The 20,842-nt window shown below is 43.6% G+C and overlaps 1 protein-coding gene across 10 annotated transcripts in view; it reads right to left on the reverse strand.

The window, feature by feature from the left end:
• MYH10 (myosin heavy chain 10) overlaps positions 1–20,842 on the reverse strand; it is a 153,306-nt gene that overhangs the window by 46,465 nt on the left and 85,999 nt on the right. For 5 of the 10 annotated variants that reach the window (XM_009189642.4, XM_009189641.4, XM_003912321.3 and 2 more), the window contains 5 exons: positions 14,823–14,996; positions 14,458–14,572; positions 9,745–9,807; positions 228–421; positions 14–135 (listed from right to left, as the gene is read on the reverse strand). In XM_009189642.4, coding sequence (XP_009187906.1) covers positions 14–135; positions 228–421; positions 9,745–9,807; positions 14,458–14,572; positions 14,823–14,996 — 668 coding nt within the window. The remainder of the gene's footprint in view (positions 1–13; positions 136–227; positions 422–9,744; positions 9,808–14,457; positions 14,573–14,822; positions 14,997–20,842) is intronic. The other 5 variants (XM_003912320.4, XM_003912319.4, XM_009189646.4 and 2 more) reach the window with 1 other exon arrangement.

Consider the following 20,842-nt stretch of genomic DNA (forward strand, 5'->3'; position numbering starts at 1 on the left):
AAGTTAGCAATACCTCTGTCTGAATTCCTGGAAAACTATTCGGTTGGGGAAGCCCTGGCGACAGATGCGGATCCCTTCCAGGACACCGTTACAGCGCAGCTGATCTAGGACTAGGTGTGGATCCAATTTTCCAGCCTAATCAAGCAAACAATAGTTTCGTAGTTTAATCTTTAGCACCTGACCTAGATCAGTTTAAAATACTCGCATGTGTTTTGCTCAGCACATACCCTCTTCTCGTGATTGGGAATGATGCAGCGAACGAAGTTAGGGTTGGTGTTTCGGAGGGTTGCCATCAGCTTGGTCAGAGATTCTTTGTAGAGCTGCCCGACGGTACGAAACATGCCCTTCTTGGTTTTATATGCGGAGCCAAAAGCTGTCTCAGTCATACCAGTGACTTGATCCAGACCCACGATACGGTCCACTGGGGAGGAGAAAGGAGAAAACAAATATAAGCCAAACCTCACTCGTTAGCAGGGAAAGAAAAGACACAGTGAAAGTGCAGCAGCACAAGCTTTGTGGAACAAATGACAGGAGATGCCATATAGGTAAGGCAGTCAGCATACTTAGGCACTGCACAAGCTGGGAACTAACAGCCACACACTTATATGGCAGGAGACTGTAGTGCTGTGACAGCTCCTCACTAACATACACCAGCAGATGCCTTCCGCTGCGCTAGCTTCAGGAATTCACTATCTTGGATAACATTCTGCCTGTTACATTTACAATTATTTGGTAAATGAAAACTCGTTGGCTGGCATTATTGATACATACAGACTGACACTGTGAAAGGCCTCCAAATAGGAAATGGCTCATAAAAATAGATATAAGAATATCTGATTGTACAAATCCACTTAATAAATAACCTCAGGGACTAGGGACCAGAATTCTCTCTTATTAGTCATTAGATTTTCAGTAAGAAAAGTCATTCAAATTTTAGGAACAAATGCAGGAAGATTAGATTACAGGAGTTCAGATTTTTCGCAATGTATAAGCTTCAGCTCTCTTCTCAAAACATGAGTAACACTTATTAAAGGGCAAGAACACAAAATAGGAAGGACCCTTCTGAAAAGAATAAATGCCTAAGCTTCCTCGGTGTTCAGTGGCTAAACTTGTCAGACATTCCCTTGTTAGAGCAACTGATATTTTTATATTATCCACAAAGACCTAGTACTTCTAATGATGAGATCATAAACAGAGCACCAGCCACAAGCAAAACATTTGGTGCATAATGTATATAACCTCTTACCGAAAACAAATTAAATGAATGAAACACATTACTCAAATACTTTAAAGTCAATCAGAATTATCAATGGAACTGCCCTTCTTAATGCCCTCCTCAACCCTAATGGGCACCTCATTTCTTTCATTTGTTTCCTGTGACAGAAACATGGGGACCTGACGCTGTGTGAAGAGCTTTATGTGCAAGATCTCATTCGATTATCAATTCCCAATGAGGTTTTTAACAGCAGAGAATCATGACCCCGGGAGGTAAAAGTGAACTGCTCAAGTTACGCAGGTCTTCAGTGGAAGCTGGGAGAAGGGCGGGTAAAAGCTGTTTAATTTCCAGGCCCATGCAGGCACGCTATACTACAACTGCTTCCAAGCAAAGCTACCAGATTCAAGGGTGTTGGTCAGAGCTACCTCTTTTGCTTGTGCATTGGAGACTGTCTACTTCAGAGACCGCCGTTCTCTCTTGTGCCTTCAACCTTTCCTCCTTCACTCGCCCCAGCAGAAAGCAGCACCAAATCCACTTCTGCAGGCCCCATAAAATACTGATCTTCCCTTGACTCTGTATCTGCCCACTTCTCTTGTCAGAGCCAAGCTTCTTTCTTGAGCAGTTCACACCCTTGCTACACCATATCCTCTCCCACTAATTTCCCAGTGTGTAGCCAACTGGCTTACGGCCCGTCCTCTTCCTCTCCTGCCCAACACTACTCAGGCAGTGACTGGTCAATTGCTAAATGAATAGACACCACCTAGTGCTGGTTTTTCTTGACACTGGTACGTTTACCTGGTGATGTCACAGCAGCATTCTAAAAACTCTCCACTCCTGGCGTTTTTCGGAGCCCCACCTTCTCCTGTACCCCACTTCCCTCTTGCTACTTCAGTCCCATGTTTCTTGATGATTTCTCTTCTGCTTTTCCTGTACCTCATGGCACTCAGCTGGGATCCCAAATCAATTCGTCTGCAGCCCTTCTAGAATAAGGCACAATACAAGTGCTGACGTTGGCCCTCTGCTTTTCTCAAGCCAGATTCCTAACCCAGGTGATCTCAGCTATGACTCTAACTAGATACACCTGACCATCCAGAGCCAGCTGCCAACCACTTGTATTCTACTCTCCACTCAGATGTCACAAAGGTGCCTCTGCCTTCTACAAACACTTGTTCAATCCCAGCATGTCTGCTTTGACTCAATGGGGCATCCCTGCTCCCAGCATCACGCCTGGCACTAACATGCTTGATATATACATGTCAGTGGATAAATTATGTAAACATTAAATATGTTTGTAATTAAAAAGGGTGAGAAATGCATTCAAAGAAAATAACAGGATGCTATAGGAGAAATGAGTGGTTAGAGATCTCTCTGGGGAAATGCCATATAATACCCTCAAATTAAGAATGGGCCTGTGGGAAGATGACCACTCCAGTTGGTGCAGTCAGCATATGTGAAAGACCAGGGGCAGGAAGAAGCGAAGGAAGGCCAGCCTGGAGAAGGAGGCACCAGTATGAGGAGGAGCTTACCACACTTGCACTGGCTGCTGCCTGCAGAATGGCCTAGGGAAGGGGGAGGGGAGAAGTGGAAGTGAGGAGACCAGACAGGTGACCCTTCCAGGAGTCCAGGGTCTAGGTGATGAGGGCAGCTGGAGCTAGTGAGATTATGAAGATGGATCGAGAAGGAAGATTCAAGAGGTATTTTAGTGGGAAAATTGACTTGCTGTTGCGATGAATTCAATATGCATAGTGAGGCAGAGGAGCATTTCAAGAATAACTGCTAGGACTGTGGCTTGAGCAACTGAATGGCTGGTAGGGAAGACAAGGAGGGAAGTGGGTTTTGTGGATGGGAAGACAAGACCCAAACTCTAAGTCAGTCTGGGATGCCCGGGGACTTTGAAGTGTAAGAGAGATGTCAAATGACAAGAGGAATATTCCAGTCTGCTGCTAGGAAGAGAGGTCTGAACTAGAAAGGTAAATTTGGGAGTTGTCAACTTTTATCTAGGGGAGACCAGAAAGAGATGAGGGCCTAAGACCATCCCCAAGGAGCTCAGCAGAGGAGGAGGAGTTAAAGAGGAACGAAGGCCAGGCATGAGACTCACACCAGTAATCCCAGTATTTTAGGAGGCTGAGGCAGGAGGATCACCTGAGGTCAGGAGTTGGAGACCAGCCTGGCCGACATGGTGAAACCTTGTCTCTACTAAAAGTATAACAAATACAAAAATTAGCTGGGTGTGGTGGTACACACCTGTAGTTCCAGCTACTTGGAAGGCTGAGGCAGGAGAATTGCTGAGGCTGAGGGAGAAAATTGCCTGAACTCAGGAAATAGAGGTCGCAGTGAGCTGAGATCGTGCCACTGCACTCCAGCCTGGGCAACAGAGCGAGACTCTTGTCTCAAAACAAAACAAAACAAAACAAAAAATGAAGGATATGGAGAGGGGACAAAGGCCCATGTCTTAAACCCAAGTATGGACCCACCCTCTATCCTGTTCTTCCTCCTGGGTTTCCTATCCCATGGAACCACTGACCAAAAGTGGTCAAGCCAAAGGTTAAGATGTCATCGATCCACCCTCCTCTCCCCTGCCCTTGCTGGGCTCCTGCTTCTGACCTGGATCCTGCACTTCTCCCCCATTTCATCCTCTACCTGCAGTGCTACATGGTTCCTTCATTTACACCTTCTGTCCCTGTGTAATGTAGCAGCCATTTCTAAAAGATAAAACTATGCATTAACATCCTTGAGTTTCTCCCACAGCCTGTCGGATATTGTCCAAATAACTTAGCTCAGTAGGACAGCACAGTGATGGCCTCCACTCAGAGTCAGACACACCACACTCATGAGCTGGGTGATTCTGGGGCAAGTGACCCAACTTCTCAATTTCCTCCTCTTGAAAGGGAACTAAAGAGACCACGGTTCAGAGCTGTGAGCCTGAAAAACATTCAAGTGCTCAGTGAAGGCACCTCTCTTGTCCCTTTCACTCATGCCCCTAACGGCCAACTGTACAAACTAGTTGCATTTGTCCAAAGACACAATGACTTCACATCCCATGCTTTTCTCTCTGCCTGGAATGCCCAGCCTGCTCCAGTCATCTTGGCAAACCCTTAAATACTTTTAAATCTCCATTCCTTTACCAGCTACCTCAGGGAAACCTTCTTAGGCTCGGTTTTCACCCTGCCTCCAAAGCTAAATAGGCCACTCCCTTCTCTAGGCTTCAAATCCCTGGGACAGAACCTCCACACTGTTCTGTGCATCTTCTCACTGGACTGAGTTTCCCCAGGGAACATTTTTCCAGCATCTCACATACTCAGGGCCCCGAAAGCTGTGCCCATGGTGTCTCTGGCCCCCCAACCATCAGCGGAGACAATCTCCCACCCCAAATGTTGGCCAGTGCCTGGTGCCGGGCACACAGGAGGTATTTAATAAGCATCTGCTAAGTGAACTTGCACGAAGTTTACCAGAAGAACAAATCACCACCACAACGAGAGAGGAAGAGCACCATGTTGCTCTGGAAGGATTCAGTTACCCTGGTTGTGCAGGACTTTAGCCCGCACAGGCAGTTCTTAAACACAATCTGCTGTCAGTGTTGTGTGTGTGTGTTTTTAAAAATATAGTAACCGATAGTCATAATAATCCTGATTTTCAAATTTAATTTTAATAAGGACAATCCAAAGCTAAATATTCAGATTTTTAAAAAATGATGCTTTAGACTTTCAGTTCTTGTTTTTTTGAGATGGAATCTTGCTCTGTCACCCAGGCTGGAGTGCAGTGGTGCGATCTTGGCTCACAGCAACCTCCGCCTCCCGGGTTCAAGCGATTCTCCTGCCTCAGCCTTCTGAGTAGCTGGGACTACAGGCGCCCGCCACCACGCCCAGCTAATTTTTGTATTTTTAGCAGAGACGGGGTTTCACCATATTGGCCAGGCTGGTCTCGAACTCTTGACCTTGTGATCTGCCCGCCTCGGCCTCCCAAAGTACTGGGATTATAGGCGTGAGCCACTGCACCCGGCTATTTTTAATTCAACATTTTAAACTCTGGGTTAGATTCTACCAACAAAATTATCTTGTGAGTGAAAGAGAAACACGTCGGGAAATTCATTAAATGATTTGAGCCACACTAATAATGTATGATTTCACTCAACAATCAAGACCCGAAAAACCTCTATTTTAAGAGTATCTTCTCGTTGATCAAAGCAGAAACCAGAGAAAGGCAGAAAGTGCGAAGAGAAGACGCCAGCAGCTCCTTGAAGTGAGCAGTGCGCCTCACTGGAAGACCTAATATTGCTTCTAAATCTCAAAGTGCCTTTCCTCCAGCCACCGTTTCAGGGTAAAGACCGGCTTTGTTTACTCTTGCACTATACATTCTTCTATCTGAGCTGTCAGGAGAGCCTGGTTAGGACTGCTGGTGGGCATTTAAATTCATTACTTGGTTCTAGACGCCTGAAAAGTATTTTATACTAACACCTAATTTACTAATCTATAACAATTTATTTAAACAGTCGGAAATTAGATGAGTTCCAGACTGAAATCTGTGAGGATATATTCGCAGTTTAAGAGAGAAAATGCAATGTGTCATCTATCTCATCATGAAACTGCCATCAACAGTTTCATAGAAGGAATGGCATCGGCTGGTGCCAGAATCCTTAACTGGCCCTTCTAGGGGATAATCTAGGAGATGGGTCCATACGATTTTTATGTTTTTCAAATCTGTGCATGGGCCACAGTACTAGTGTTACTAAATTTACTTTCAAGTATTGAAGCTAGATCTTCAGAAATTCATTCTAGTGAATATAGCTGGAAACCAAAACAGGGAGAAGAAACCTATTTAATGTTAATTTCAACAGCCAGATGCTGATGACTGAGAGCAGCATCACACACTCCTTATGAAAGGTGTTCAGTGCCCGGCACTGTGCGAGGCATGGAGCAGGTTCTCAATACTCATTTAAATAAGGTAAGACAATTCCATCCTCATACAGATGAAAATTGTCACTGTTACAAACAATTTGGAAACAAATATATTTAACTATTATGAATTCGCAGAAAGAATCTTAACATCAGTCTGTCTCCGTAATATCCCTGTTACATGGTAGTGTAATAACAAGTTTGCAGTGGTTACATAACTAGTTGCTAGAACCGATCTGCTAATTACTCTAGCATCTGAAAATTTTTAGAAAAACCCCAGGAAGTTGAGAGGTTGAGAAGAAGCACGTGATTTAAGGAGAAAACAATCTTCTTTATTCCAAGCACTAGTCTCAAGCCAAACTTGAATGTCTCCCTTATCTCCATCTACCTTCCTATCCCTTTCAGCCATCTAAGACTTTGGGCAGACAGGAAGCCCCTCTTTGCCCGCAGCTTCCACTATGCTTTGTGCTCGCTTTCTCCCCTTGTCAGTCCCATGTCCCCAACTCACGCTGAGACTGGGCAGCCCGGCACCGCAGCCTATCAGCTGAACCTTGGGACACTATGAACGATACTAGACTTAAGGAAAGCCAAGGAAATAAACATTTATCGGGTTTCTCTGTTGTTCTGTAATTACAGCAGCAGCTGCTGCAGATGCAGCCAAGGCAACGGCAACTCTACCACACCACACATTCAGGCACTCCCCGTGTACCACGCATTCAGGTTCACGTTGCCTCAGTTGATATTCACAATAACCCTGAGAACTAAATGTCGCTGTCCGCACTTGCCCTCAGGAACTCAAGCTGCAGTACCCAAGCGCTGCTTCTCTGCGGTGAGTTTCCAACTATTGCTAACACTTGAGATCAAAAAATAGGAAGGAGCAGAATATACTGCAACAATAGCACAAACCTTCATCCATTGAAAGCAAGAACAATTTAAACACGTAAACTATGTCAGACCTAAACCACAGATTCTAAAATGGGACTTAAGATGGAGGTTATGATCAAAGGATGTAATCTATAAGGAGATTAAATGGGTACCATCTTATCAGTCATGATACTTGGCTCTACCCGGACTTCTCAGGTTTTCCCTGAGTTTTGCTGTGGTGGTACACTCTTCCGGACCTGTCAGCTGCAATCTAGCACACATGGAGGTTCAAAGAGCCTAACTGGTGCTGTTCTATGAAGGAAATTGCAGGTGCAGGTATAAACTAGTGTCAGTGAAAACGATACATAATTGTCCCTCCAACATGATTTGGATCAGGTCTAAAGCCTTCCATAGTCCCAATTACCCTATTACCCATCACCCCTTTAGTCCAAAAGCCCTGCCTGTAGCTTTCAGGTTACAACCCCTTTTTGCTGGTTCATTCTGCTTGCATCTTCCACTACTGGTTTCTCTCTGAAGCCCAGACTTTCAAGATATACTTGTAAGAAAAGAGTCCTCGACTTTATAGCAGAAACTTGTATGACCTCCGTATTTGCTTCTAGGAATCCTGTTCTCCCCTGTTGCTTTCTCTTTTGCACTTGTCCTGTAATTCTTCTGGAAATCTCTTTTTATTCCAGTCCCAGAAGCCTGCATGCTCTTCATAATGCTATTTGCCCATCATTACAATTGTACTTAAGCACATGGGTCCTATTAGCTTTGTGTCACCTGCTTTAGAGAGATGCTTACCACACATCAGCACATCACAGGCAATCACAATCTGGATCCCTAGAAACTCCTCCATCCATTGTCTTCCAAGAAATCACTGGAAATATTAAAGTCCTCCATTTTCATTTTAAAATCCCTTAGCCCTCTCTGGGGTGGTGGTCTTGAATCAATAAACACATTAAAGAGAAAACGATTTTGCTGTAAAATATTACACTCGATTTCAAAGAACATATTTGGCCTTGGTAGATGGATGGGCTTCTGAGGAGAAGTAGAGATTGAGACCGTTGGTGCTTGGTTCAGCTGAGTAATTGAACCAAAGGACACCTCACAGAGACAGAGCTGGGAACATTTTCAGTGCCAAGGTGAGGGTGCAGTGAGGGGAACGGGCCTCCCTGCTGCTCATTCATTAGCATGAAGTCATCTAAGAGCGGCTCTCTACTGGATGCTGCTGGTACAGCAAAATGCCTGGTGTATACACCCCAAAGATCATGGTCCCACAGGAAAGAGTGCCCATGCTTTTGGTGGTCACGGTGGGAACGGTGGGCAAAGCTGCTGGGGCTGAAAATTGGGTGTGGGGTCACCACCCCCTACCCATCCATCAGCTCTCACTCAGTGACTTAGTGATGCTTTGCCTCCTCTGTGCCAGGTGCTGAAGAGATGACAGTGAGCAAAGTCAGGCACTGGCCCTGCCTTCAAAGAGCTCACAGCCTGGAATTCTCTTATGAGGTTAGAAATCCAAAGGGAATTCATCTAAAGAGGGCACTCACTTTAGGAGAAAGTCCAAAAGATCAAGCACTAACCTTTAATAAAGCCCAAGTCCCAGGTTATAGCCGAAAACTACCTCCAAGCTCCCCCGGTCCATTTCAACACTGTCAGCATTCCCCAGCGCCAAAGAGGACTGAATTTAGGGATCTCTTCCTCTGGAGTTCTGTAGAATTTTCATTCCTGCTTATGCTGTCTCTAGCATAATCTTTTATCTCCTCCCACTCCATCCTTGCAATCTACTTCTTTCATAGTATGTGAACTAGAGTTGATGGCAGGAATTTTGAGTTGGATTAAAATAGGCATGGTCCTTTAACATTTTAAAAATAACTTTTGAGATGGATTTGGATCTCAGCATTATCATGTTCCAAAAATCATAAAGGAAATTTCATAAGATAAATTTATCTTTGAGTTTCGCTACTTGCCAATTTCACTAAACATTTGGAAGGCTGGCTGGGCTTCATTTTATATTGGGCTTTTGGAGACTCTGTAGCTGTAGTTAGGCTGTATTTTAACACAGGGCTAAGGATTCAGATCACAAAGCCCAAACATGTGGAGCTCAATTTAAGGTTCAATGTATAATCCTGACAACATTCCACTCTGTTTTCGTCTCAACTTGCACATTATCAGGCCTTGTAGATCGTTTCAGGGCCTCTGGTTGAAAAGAAAAGGGCAAGTAGCCAGATATGCACACACATTCCAAACAAAAGGTATAATGAGGAGACCAACACACCTGAGGTAAATATGTAATTATTTGTCTGCAAAATGTGTCTTAAATAAAAGGAAACACTCCTCCTTGGAAATTCCTTAGAGTTGAAAATTTAAAGGTGACTCAAAAGCAAAGGAGATGTCATTTAGCAGATCGGTTCTTAACGATTTCCTTAGAGGACTGTGTATCACAATGGCACTATTGGAAAAGGTAGTGGCATACCTTTTAATATGCGGTGCTATAAGTGCTATGCATAAAATAAGAAGCAATGTGTAGGCAGTAGCAATTAAATTGCTTATGCACTCAAACATTTGCCTTGAAGTATAATAAAACTGAGCATGAAATGAAAGGTTCATGCAGGCCTATGAGCAAAACCAAAACAGAAACCCGAAAGCCCACCCCAGCCCCCCAGCCTACCCCCTGCCCCCCCCGGCCACCCTGCCAGTCCCCCCCACACATTTTTCCTGTGGGCTTAAAACCCTTCTGTTTTGGGAGACCTACAGGCTTTATACATTCACCTGGTGGCTCATGAAGACCAGAAACACTGTCATAGAAAGAAGCTCTCTGAATATTCTGAATCTCTAAAGCAGAGAAACAGCAAAAACAGGACAGAAGAGCAAATACACAAACACTTCAGTTAGTGTGAAAGACATTCGACAGCACAAGTCAACTTTGAAATCGGGCTACAAAAGGAGCTAGTCCAAGGCAGATCCCATGCAAACATGACTGTTTAGAGCATTTGCACATTTGGACAAAGTTCTTTATAAAATAGATTAAGGCTAAATCAAAAGAGCACATTCCCAGTTCCTGGTGTGAGCATTACATGATATCAATGTCAAATGATTACCCCATGTAAATGCAAGATGAATTTTAAGAGGAATAGGTACTATTTGAATCATCTATCAGAAAAATCTCTTATAGTGAGTAGCTTAGGACATGACGGCAGTGAAGTCACAGCACTATGGCAAACGTACATATTAGTGGCTTTTACTGTCACGAATTATGCTGCTGTGTAATTTTACTTCCAATACAGATTCTCGGAAATATAATTTCCAAAAAATAATTTGAATACAAATTACTATACAATAGATATACCATTAAGGAAAACAAAATTCAAGGTCTGTTGTAGCAAAATGTTAAAATAATTTTGAATCATAAGCAAGATTATACTTATTGATCATACTGTTACTCATGAAAATATCCTAGGAGGTACATTGACATGAAAAGGCAATCTTTAGGGTTTTTTTTTCCCCTCAATATAAACCTTAAGAAGTGCCAAGAAGTCCTTTGCAGCTGGTAAAGAGATCCAAACAACATCTTTTAGCGAAAAGTAGGCATTATAAACCTCTAGGGCAGGGCTGCCACCAATAAATCTTATTTCTCTTGGTTTGGCCTTGAGAAAACTCGAAAACTCTAACACAAACTCTATTTTCTTTTTCTTTCTCTTTCTTTTTTTTTCAGTGGAGACAGGGTCTCGCTGTGTTACCCAGGCTGGTCTTGAACTCCTGGGGTCAAGCAATCATCCTGCCTCAGCCCCCCAAACTGCTGGGATGACAGGCGTGAGCCACCGTGCCCAGCCATAAACTGTATTTTAACACAAAATGTTTCATACTCTAGGTGTTGTACCTTCACAGGCAAACTATATTCATATATCATATATTCATCTGTTCATGTTCAACTTGTTATTTTCTGCTTTTGCATTTCAGTGGCCCTAAAAAGAGGAAAATAATGTTTTTCTAGGGTTATTTTTCTAGAGAAAAATTGCTCCCCTTATCCTGAGAACTCTACATCCAGAGTGAGCAGTGATAAATCCTCCACCTTAGAACCCTCTTTAAACCTCTATGCCTGCCACTACTTTATGTATGAAACAAACTGTTTTCAAAATTGGACAAACATGGTACCGCTTCTCTGCCCGCTCCTTGCCCTGAGGAACAGCGCCTCCCAACAGTGAGTGGCCTCTGAGATGTCCTCTGTCACTCAGATGAAACTGTCCACCTAAGCTGAAGAGCGACAGCACCTCCTGCTAAGAGCGGCATTATCTGGAGAGCAAACACGTAGGAGTATTCCAGAGCAGAGGCTAGCAGAGCCCAAGCAAACCTGGGGTAGATAAGATATCCCTTGGCTTATTTTGACAAGAATGGCCAAATGCACTCCCAACGGCATATCTTTAGAAAGACAAGGGCCATCAATAGGGCTGTGCAAACATCGCATCTGTGGGTCAGAGCTGTGGACTAAGTACAGATGAACGGGGCTCACGCCAGGGGCTGAAGAAGCTCAGCAAGGCTTAGCGTTTCCTCTAAGCATTTCTGTAATCAAATCAATAACTTGCCTGTATCTCTTAAATGGAAGACACAAAAGTACAGGTAAGGAGTCTCCAGACAGGGCCCTACCTATAAGATGTAGCATCTGTGATCCGTAATTTGTATGACATCCCACCCTCCCACCTCCACCCTTGCCCACCAAACCTTATACACCTACAGCTTCTGACCTATTGTTGCCAAAGCCCTCTCCAGTATCTGGGGCTGGTGAGACCTGAAGCTAAAGAAGAATGGAAGGAGGAAGTAGGGAGCTGGGAGCCAAGAAAAAGACTAGCTCAGTTCTGTTACTGCATCTGTGTATATCCTGGTTTCTCAACTGGATTACTAGCTCTTGGGAGGCAGGGGACATGTCTCTCATTGCTTCCAGACCGAGCTCACAGATTATTGCCATGGGAAGTACATAATTAGGTATGTAGTATTATACGAATGGGTCAAGTGCTGAACGGGTGTTTCCAACACCATTTTTGGTTAAGGATATAAGACAAGGACTAAAAAAGGGTTCATAGTGTCAGAATAAATATGTAATAAAGGACCTCATTTCCATGCTTATAAGGTCAGTGGTCCCAATACTTGTTTTCCTTCAAAATGAAGAGAAAACCAGTTTTTGAGGCTTTCAAAAACCAGGGAAAAGTCCCCGTTTCCTCTGTTCCTGTTTCCCTGGCATCGTCTCCATGCCCACTGTCATCTTCAGTTGTCCCATACTCAACTCCCCACTTCCAGGCTCTTTCACTCCAATCCACCCAACGAACACTGCCTGTTTCACTTCTTCGAGTTCAGAATGGGTCACTACCCAAGGTTACAAACCTACTGACGCTATTTATTCAGCACAGTCTCAAGTCCAAATTCCACTAGAGATGGGACATGAGGGCTCTCCAGCCTAGCCTCAGCCTACCAGCCCGGCCTCATTTCCTGCTCACTCTTCTCTGCCCCAGCCCTCTCTGAAGCCAAATGGAAGACTCCTCCTGAGCCATGATTTTCGACCTCTCCCCCATGATCATTCTGTACTTCTCCTGCCAACTTCATTTCTACAAATGCCACCCCAAATGCTCACTCCTAGAGCTAGTTCATGTAAACCTTCTTACCTGCAAACGTTTAAGGCATAACCAGGCCACGAATGCTCATAAATTAGTGCTGAAGACACTGTGTGGCACTTCGTAGGTGCTCAGGAGATGTCAGCTTCCATTGTTTAATCAACAAATCATTTTTATTCTTTAAGGACAAGGAAAATTGCATCCTCTCGTTATGACATTTTCCCCTTAGCGCCCCAGAAAAAGGCAGTCCCTTCCTCTGTTGCACATCCCTAAAAACTCACTGTGCCATTCCCATGGCATTTATCACAGATCCACTTTGCATACTGATCTCACTCCCTCTGCTGTGTTCTAAGACCTTACAAGGGTATCCGGAGGAGAAGCTGAACATGAGGAGACTTTGTAACCTACACAGTCCCCAATGCTGTCACAGCTGAAGTGATTCCTGAAGGAATGCAAATCCTTAGGACTGCAGCATTACTCCTCCCTCTTCTTCCTCACACATTTCCAACACACCAGCGCTGGCCTTTCTAGCACTGTAGACCCTGTTAACAACCTGAGCTCAGAGGTCTTTTCTGTTCTCGTCTCAGTTTCTCATATCCCACTCTTAACATTGCCTATCGACAAGGCGAAGAGGAGCTCATCACTGAGGATACTGTAAGTTCTACTGGAGCTCCCTGCTTCTCTTCCCAGTCCTCACACGGCATCCCTCAACTGAGTAGGTCAATGGAAGTGACACTGTGCATTCAGTAGTCAGTTGAAGACTTTCACCTAAAGGTACAAAGATTAAAGCCTTCTGTTTTACTTGTTGGAAAGCTCGTCTTTCCCCCAGGTCCCTCCCCTCTTTGCTATGTCTCAGGCCCACAGTCTGTTCCCAGGACGCATGCGTGCAGGTGTGCATCCCACCCCTGCAGATCCTTCACACTGACTTGATCTGACAGACACAGTCATTCTTAAGATGATCTTTCATAGGGTCACATTTCCCCTAGTCACTTTCTCTGTGTCCATTCTTCAATTCCTGTCTCTTTCCTTTGGCCCCAATTGCACTTAGCCCCCTTGTTCTCTGCTTCCATTTCTTTCCCTCTACCTCTGAGAAGACAGCTAGCTTACAAGGCTTAAGATGCTATAGAGAAAGCAGACGTGAGCCAGGTAACTGAATAGGTCTGGCCTCAGGGTCAGGGTCTAGGCAGGGGTAGATCCAGGGCTAAGGTCCTGCATGGCCTGAAGCCAGGCAAAGAGGTGGAATAGAGCCAGGATGAAATGTAGCAGGAGAGCTGAGCTCTAGGAGAAGATACTGGTTCCCACGATGCATACAGACACAGAGACATTGTGAGTTTCTGGTACTAGTAAAATCTTGCAGTCTACCATAAAAATCACCAAAATTCTTCACCTGAGGTTCATATAACAAAAGAACTATGAGGACTGATGGAAAGAAAAGCAACTGATCTAAATGCAGGCGATTTGCGTTTATCCACCAGCCACTGGGTGTCCGGGGCAGGTGGTGAGGAAGGACGTAGCTCAGGAGGCCTGACACAGGGAAAAAGGAATGAGCAGGCCTTCTCAGGTTTTGTATCCCAGTGTTCCTGGATTATAACTGAATTGGGACTGTGGTGGCCTGAGGCCTATGTGTACGTCTTTGTGGCTCCGGGCCTAGAATGTTTCTGTACTCCCTATAACATCTGACCAAGAAGGCAGATGTCTCTGTATTCATTTCTTAACCCAAGTATTCTTAAAACGGATAAATTCCGATACAATGGCAGCCCTGCTCTAGGGAAAGAAAGACTTTAAAGTAAGAAGTATATATATCCATATATATGTAAAAGAATAAACCTTAATTATAAAAGATTCCGGTCAAGCATAATTACAAAGATAAGCGCTTTCTTACCGTCTTTCCAAAGCTCTGCCACAAATCTGTCTGATGACTGGTGCAAAAGGGTGGCCACGTTGTCGTTCAGGGGGTCCATGTTCTTCATCAGCCACTCATCTGCCTTATAGTCCACCTATCCCGCACCAAAGCCAAAAGTGGTGAAATGGAGAACACAAAACCAAACACAAAACCAAAAATACTTTAAGCCTCAACCAAAAACTTTTATACAACAGTCCCCAAACTGGGCTGTCTGAAAGACAATATGCTTGTGATATATACTGTACTTGTTCGTTTATCAGCACCTTTGTTACACCTTCATAAAAATGTAGCAACATTTCAAACACAGCCATTTTAATCCAGTTATTCAACATAAGAGCTCTTACCTTCCCTGCATAATGTATAATGCAAAAATCAGCTTTGTCTTTTAGTTGTCGAGGTTTCTGAAACTTGGAGTGGGAACCTTGCTCTTGAACCAGTTTTTCAACAAAGGTTTTATCTGTGGCTTTAGGGAACCAGCATTCTTCATCCAAAAGGGCCAGTACACCAGGAGGGTTCGCCTGATAATGACAGGCAACAAAAATTCACAAGTTTTGCATGCCACTTTAATACTACTGAGTTTGGCACTTCAACTTCTAAAACAATTAGTTTTATGAAGATCCATGGAAAACAAATTGCTAGGATGGAAGGGAATGTCTAAGCCATAACAAGTTTATAATTCAAACACTGACATCTCAAACTGCTAAATAAGTACTAGCACGAAAACAGAGGAGTAACTTATCTCAAACTTATAAATACTGTATGTAAATTGCAAGTAAATGAATTCCAAACAGATGGCCCCACAAAAGCGGCAAATAAAAGAAGCCAGAAACGCAGTGGGAAGTGGAGAGATGAAACTGAATGTTTATATTCAGTGACTGGAGAAGTCATTATAACACCTCAACTAGCAAGAATGCTTCAGACATTTTATATCCGAATCAGTTTAAGTTTCTGTTTAAGTAATTTTTAAATTAACTGTATCACTTTATATATGGCAAAATATTTTAAACTATTATTAAGTAGAGTATATGGAAATTGATAAACTGAGTCATCAGTTGCTTTATATATGTTTTAACAGTCACTTGCCAACCTATTTTATGTGATTCAATTATTACTTCATTGAAAAAAAGTAGCACTTTGGGAGGCCAAGGCGGGTGGATCACGAGGTCAGGAGTTCGAGACCAGCCTGGCCAATATGGTGAAACCCCGTCTTTACTAAAAATACAAAAATTAGCTGGGTGTGGTGGCACGCACCTGCAGTCCCAACTGCTCAGAAGGGTGAGGCAGGAGAATTGGTTGAACCTAGGAGGCGGAGGTTGCAGTGTGAGCTAAGATGGTGCCACTGCATTCCAGCCTGGGCAACAGAGCAAGACTCCATCTCAAAACAAAAAAAAGAAAAGAAAAAGTGCTAGATGACTCCATAGGACAGAGAGTAGATTAGTGGTGGTTGGAGGTTGAGGGAAGAGAATGTGGAGTGACCACTAATGGGTAAGAGGTTTCTTTCGGGGGTGATGAAAATGTGGCAGGATTAGGTAGTGGTAATAGTTCCACAACTTTGTGAATATACTACAAACATCACTGAATTGTAGTTTTAAAGGGTAGATTTCATGGTTTGTGAATTATGTCTCAATTTTTCAAAAGGCCTAGAGCTCACATTGTCTGGAGTGACTTCCTTTTTGGAGGTAAATGACACATGAAAGCTAAATAAGATATTTAAGTAGTGATGGTCTGTTTTCTAGTGTTTCTGGGTTATCATTTATTACCACACTGCAAATATGGCAAGTGTGTGATATAAAACTGAACTCGTATCAGTTCTAGGGCACACTCATGAAATCAGCTTTTTGAATAAAACTCTAAGATCAGTTCTCTTCAACTCCTAAAGCCTTCATATTTACTGGTGAAGAGTTGGCAATACACACGAATGCTGTTTTTAAAAGTAGCTAGAGGCTATGGTTAAATATAAATGAAACAGTGTAATAATGTGGTCAGAGAAAGGGATGGCTGATCTGAATGCCCGCAGGTGGAAGCTGAGGGAACCCTTCTGCAATGGAGATCCTTACTCCAGGACTCCTCCACCTGAAAGAATTGTCAGGGCTTCAGACCAGCTAAAAGAAGACAGTAATCTGAGGCAACTGGGATTAGGTCACTTTAGAGGAGCTCAGAGTGGCAGGTAACTCAATCCACCCCAATCACACAACAAGTGTGAGAAATGAAGTTCCACATTAATGTTAATATGACAGAAACATCTTCCTTTTACCCTTTTACATTCTTAGCCACTTTTAATGAAAATTTTCCTAAATTCTGACAGTCTCTCAAATAAAATTTGCATTTTTTCTAAATGATTTGGTGACAGCGTGATTATGAATATCATTATTGTGTCTCCTTTTTATTTTTTCCACTTCATCCTTCAATGTCAAGATCTCTATTATCATTCCTTCTCTTAACTGGGTATTACCAAGAGCTGTAAGCTGAGAAGCCTATGTTTCTGAATATTGGTCATAGGTTTTGTGAGAGCTTTTGAACTCAGAGGTTTGCCTGCTACCAGCCCACAATCATGCGAGGCAGGGGTTGGGATTATGTGAGATGAGGTAAGCCTGGCACGGGCCTGTCAGGTGCCACCACAGAGGACGTTTTTATGGCATTTTCCTTCTAGAAAGTATTGTTTTCACTCTCCATTTTGCAAGGAACATCAATGGGATCATTATCCCATGTCATTCCACAGGCTGTCGTTAAATTCCCCATCATCATGAACTCTCATGGAGTTTTAAAAATGTTATGTTTTTATTTATTATTATTATTATTTTTTGAGACAGAGTCTCGCTCTTGTCCCCCAGGCTGGAGTGCAGTCGTGCGATCTTGGCTTGCTGCAACTTCCACCTCCTGGCTTCAAGCGATCCTCCTGCCGCAGCCTCCCGGGTAGCCGGGATTAAAGACACCTGCCACCATGCCTGGCTAATTGCTTTTTGTATTTTTAGTAGAGATGGAGTTTCACCATGTTGGCCACGCTGGTCTCGAACTCCTGATCTCAGGTGATCTGCCTGCCTCAGCCTCCCAAAGTGCTGGGATTACAGGTGTGAGCCACTGTGCCTGGCCATGTTTTTATTTTTTAATCAGATTTTATATTTCTATGAATAAGTAGAATAATCCTCAAATTGAGGTACAGAGTGAGTCAGCATTAAATCTTGAATTCCCTCCCTCCCCTTTCTGAGCGATCTCTCCTTTAAATTAGGACTATTTAGGCAGGGAATAAAGGGTCCACTCTAAAGGCTTAAGGAAGAGTCTAGAAGTACCAGTACAAAGAGCATAGGAAGGAAAGAAGGAACGAGTTAACTAGTTCTCTCATTGCCTGTCAGTGTCTGGGCATAACTGGTGACTAGGAACATCATGACTTCCCAGCTCCAGTACTTTCTGAATGCCCGGCTGCTGTGGTTTCAATGTGTTCCCCAAAAGTTTACATGTTGGGAACCTGATTCCTAATGCAGCAGTGTTGAGAGAGAAGGCCTTAGGAGGTAACTGGGTCACGGGGGCTCTTTCCTAGCACACGGATTAATTCATTCATGGATCAGTGGGTTGTTGAGGAGGTGGGTTAGTTATCATGAGAGCGGGTCTGTCATAAAAAGCCAGTTTGGCCATTTCTTAGGAGCCCCCCTCGCCATGTGATGCCCTGTGCCACCTCAGGACTCTGCCGAGAGTCCCCACCAGCAAGAATACCCTCATCCAATGCAGCCCCTAGACCTGGGACTTCCCAGCCTACAGACTACGAGAAATCAATTTCTTTTGTTTATAAATTACTCCATCTTAGTTATTCAGTTATAGTAACAGAAAACAGACGAGGACACTTGCTAAATAACTTCCCTAAAATACCACTTTCAATGTGCCGTTCGCCTGCTAATTTCTGACCATAAAACTCATCCCTGGAATGCTCCCTGCACAGCATCTACACCTGTAATAACTTCCGCAACACGGCCAGCCTACTTTGTGGCCTTTGCCTTTTTCTGAATTCACCCAGCATCACTTAGAGTCGTACCCAGGAACCAATGAACTCACCACTATGTTGTGTTCTGTTCTCTGGTTTCAAGATCAGGTTCTTGAGGACCGAGGCCATGGTATATACTATCTCATACCCCCATGGCACCCCCAATCTGCATTTCCAGGCCATAACTGAGGATTTAATAAATTCTTTTCTTTTTTTTTGAGATGGGGTCTCACTCTGTCACTCGGGCTGGAATGAAGTGGTGTGACCATATCACTGTAGCCTCCAACTCAGGGCCTCAAAGGATCCTCCTGCCTCAGCCTCCTGAGTAGCTGGTAGTACATGCACATGACACCATGCCTGGCTAATTTTAAAACTTTCTTGTAGAGATGTAGTCTTACTGTGTTGCCCAGGCTGGTCTCAAACTCCTGGTCTTAAGTGATCCTCTCACCTCAGCTTTCCAAAGCACTGGGATTACAGGCATGAGCCGCCACACCTGGTCCAATAAATTGCTATCTGGATCTTATTCTACTACAACAATATTTACACTTAAGGCCTGGAAAATAATTAAAAACGTAAACATCAAACCCCTTCTACTTCACTTATTTTTTGGGGGGAACAGGGTCTCACGTTGTCACCTAGATTGGAGTGCAGTGGTGCAGTCTCAGCTCACTGCAACCTCTGCCTCCTGTGTTTAAGTGATTCTCGTGTCTCAGCCTCCTGAGTAGCTGGGACTATAGGCACATGCCACCACATCCAGCTAATTTTTTGTATTTTTAGCAGAGATGAGGTTTCACCATGTTGGCCAGGCTGGTCTCGAACTCCTGACCTCAAGTGATCCGCCTGCCCCAGCCTCCCAAAGGGATTACAGGCGGGAGCCACCGTACCTGGCCTTCTACTTCACCTATTTTTGCTTGGAGTTAGTTATTAGGGTTGAAATGTTTAATTACCCCATCATTTTCACCTTGAGAGTACAATTATTGTGTGAGAGTAAAAAATATATTAAAAAATAGTAAAGTATTTTGTCCTAGAGGACAAAGCAAAAGAAATGCAATTAAGTAACATTAAGAATTAATATTTGTAAGACTCATTTAAAGGTCACAAAACCATCAGATTTAAAAACACTCTAAAAACATTTTTAAAAATAAGACAGGTAATTTTCCATTTGGAAGACTTTCGGCACAATTATTCCTATAAAGATATTGACCTAGCAAATTTTATGGGTTCTCGTCCATCCTAAAATAAAACTGCAGATACATAATCATTATATTCTTAAAACGTAGGACTTCCAGTGTCATATGGACGCATACAATGAGCATCTCAAAAAACATATCCTATAGTCATCAACAGTACTAATGTGAAATACTCCCTTCTCTTATTTACATAAATACCCAAACAATTCTTTTTTTTTTTTTTTTTTTTTGAGACAGAGTCTCGCGCTGTGTCACCCAGGCTGGAGTGCAGTGGCGCGATCTCGGCTCACTGCAAGCTCCGTCTCTCAGGTTCACGCCATTCTCCTGCCTCAGCCTCCCGAGTAGCTGGGACTACAGGCGCCCGCCACCACGCCCGGCTAGTTTTTTGTATTTTTAGTAGAGACGGGGTTTCACCATGTTAGCCAGGATGGTCTCGATCTCCTGACCTCGTGATCCACCCGCCTCGGCCTCCCAAAGTGCTGGGATTACAGGCTTGAGCCACCGCGCCCGGCCCCCCAAACAATTCTTTAGGCAACAAAGCAGTGATGAAATGTAACGAAATGTGTTCATGTGCTTGTGTATGCACAAGTTACCTGGAAGTCACTACAAGCATGCCACCTCTAAATGACCCTGTAAGCTACAAAGAAGCAACTATCCTCACAACTATAGGTCATTTAAGATTTTTTGCTGTAAACGTGCCTTGAAAGGTAAAATGATTTCTTATGTATTATAAAAGCCAAATGAAAATTATCCATTGCTTTCCTTAAACTCAAATTTCTAATGTGCTGGAACTACATCTCTAATATGGGAGAATGCCTTCTAGGTTCTTCCTCTTCCCGATGTGCCACTGCTCCTCCTGACTGTGGGTGCTGTGCCATCCACGATCTCTAGCCACGAGACCGCCAACACCTTCAAACATGAAGAACACAAGTGGCAACCAGAGACTGAGCAGCAAGAACCAGAAGCCTGCTGTACCTCCTGGGAGAAAACTCTGAGTTATTCAAACATACCTACTTAACTAGTGTTAGAGCTTTCTCTACACTACAGATGTCAGTGCTTAATCATGTTTTAGTTTTTCTTATATTTTGGCAGATAGCAAAATAAAATAAATGAAGCTGATACCTTGTTGAGCAAAAGCTAAATAAGGAGTACAGAACCAGATTGTCAATACTTGCTTGAGATCACATGGAGTCGAGTTCCA

The sequence above is a fragment of the Papio anubis genome, chromosome 17 (assembly GCF_008728515.1).
Source record: "Papio anubis isolate 15944 chromosome 17, Panubis1.0, whole genome shotgun sequence".
Classification (NCBI taxonomy): Eukaryota; Metazoa; Chordata; class Mammalia; order Primates; family Cercopithecidae; genus Papio; species Papio anubis.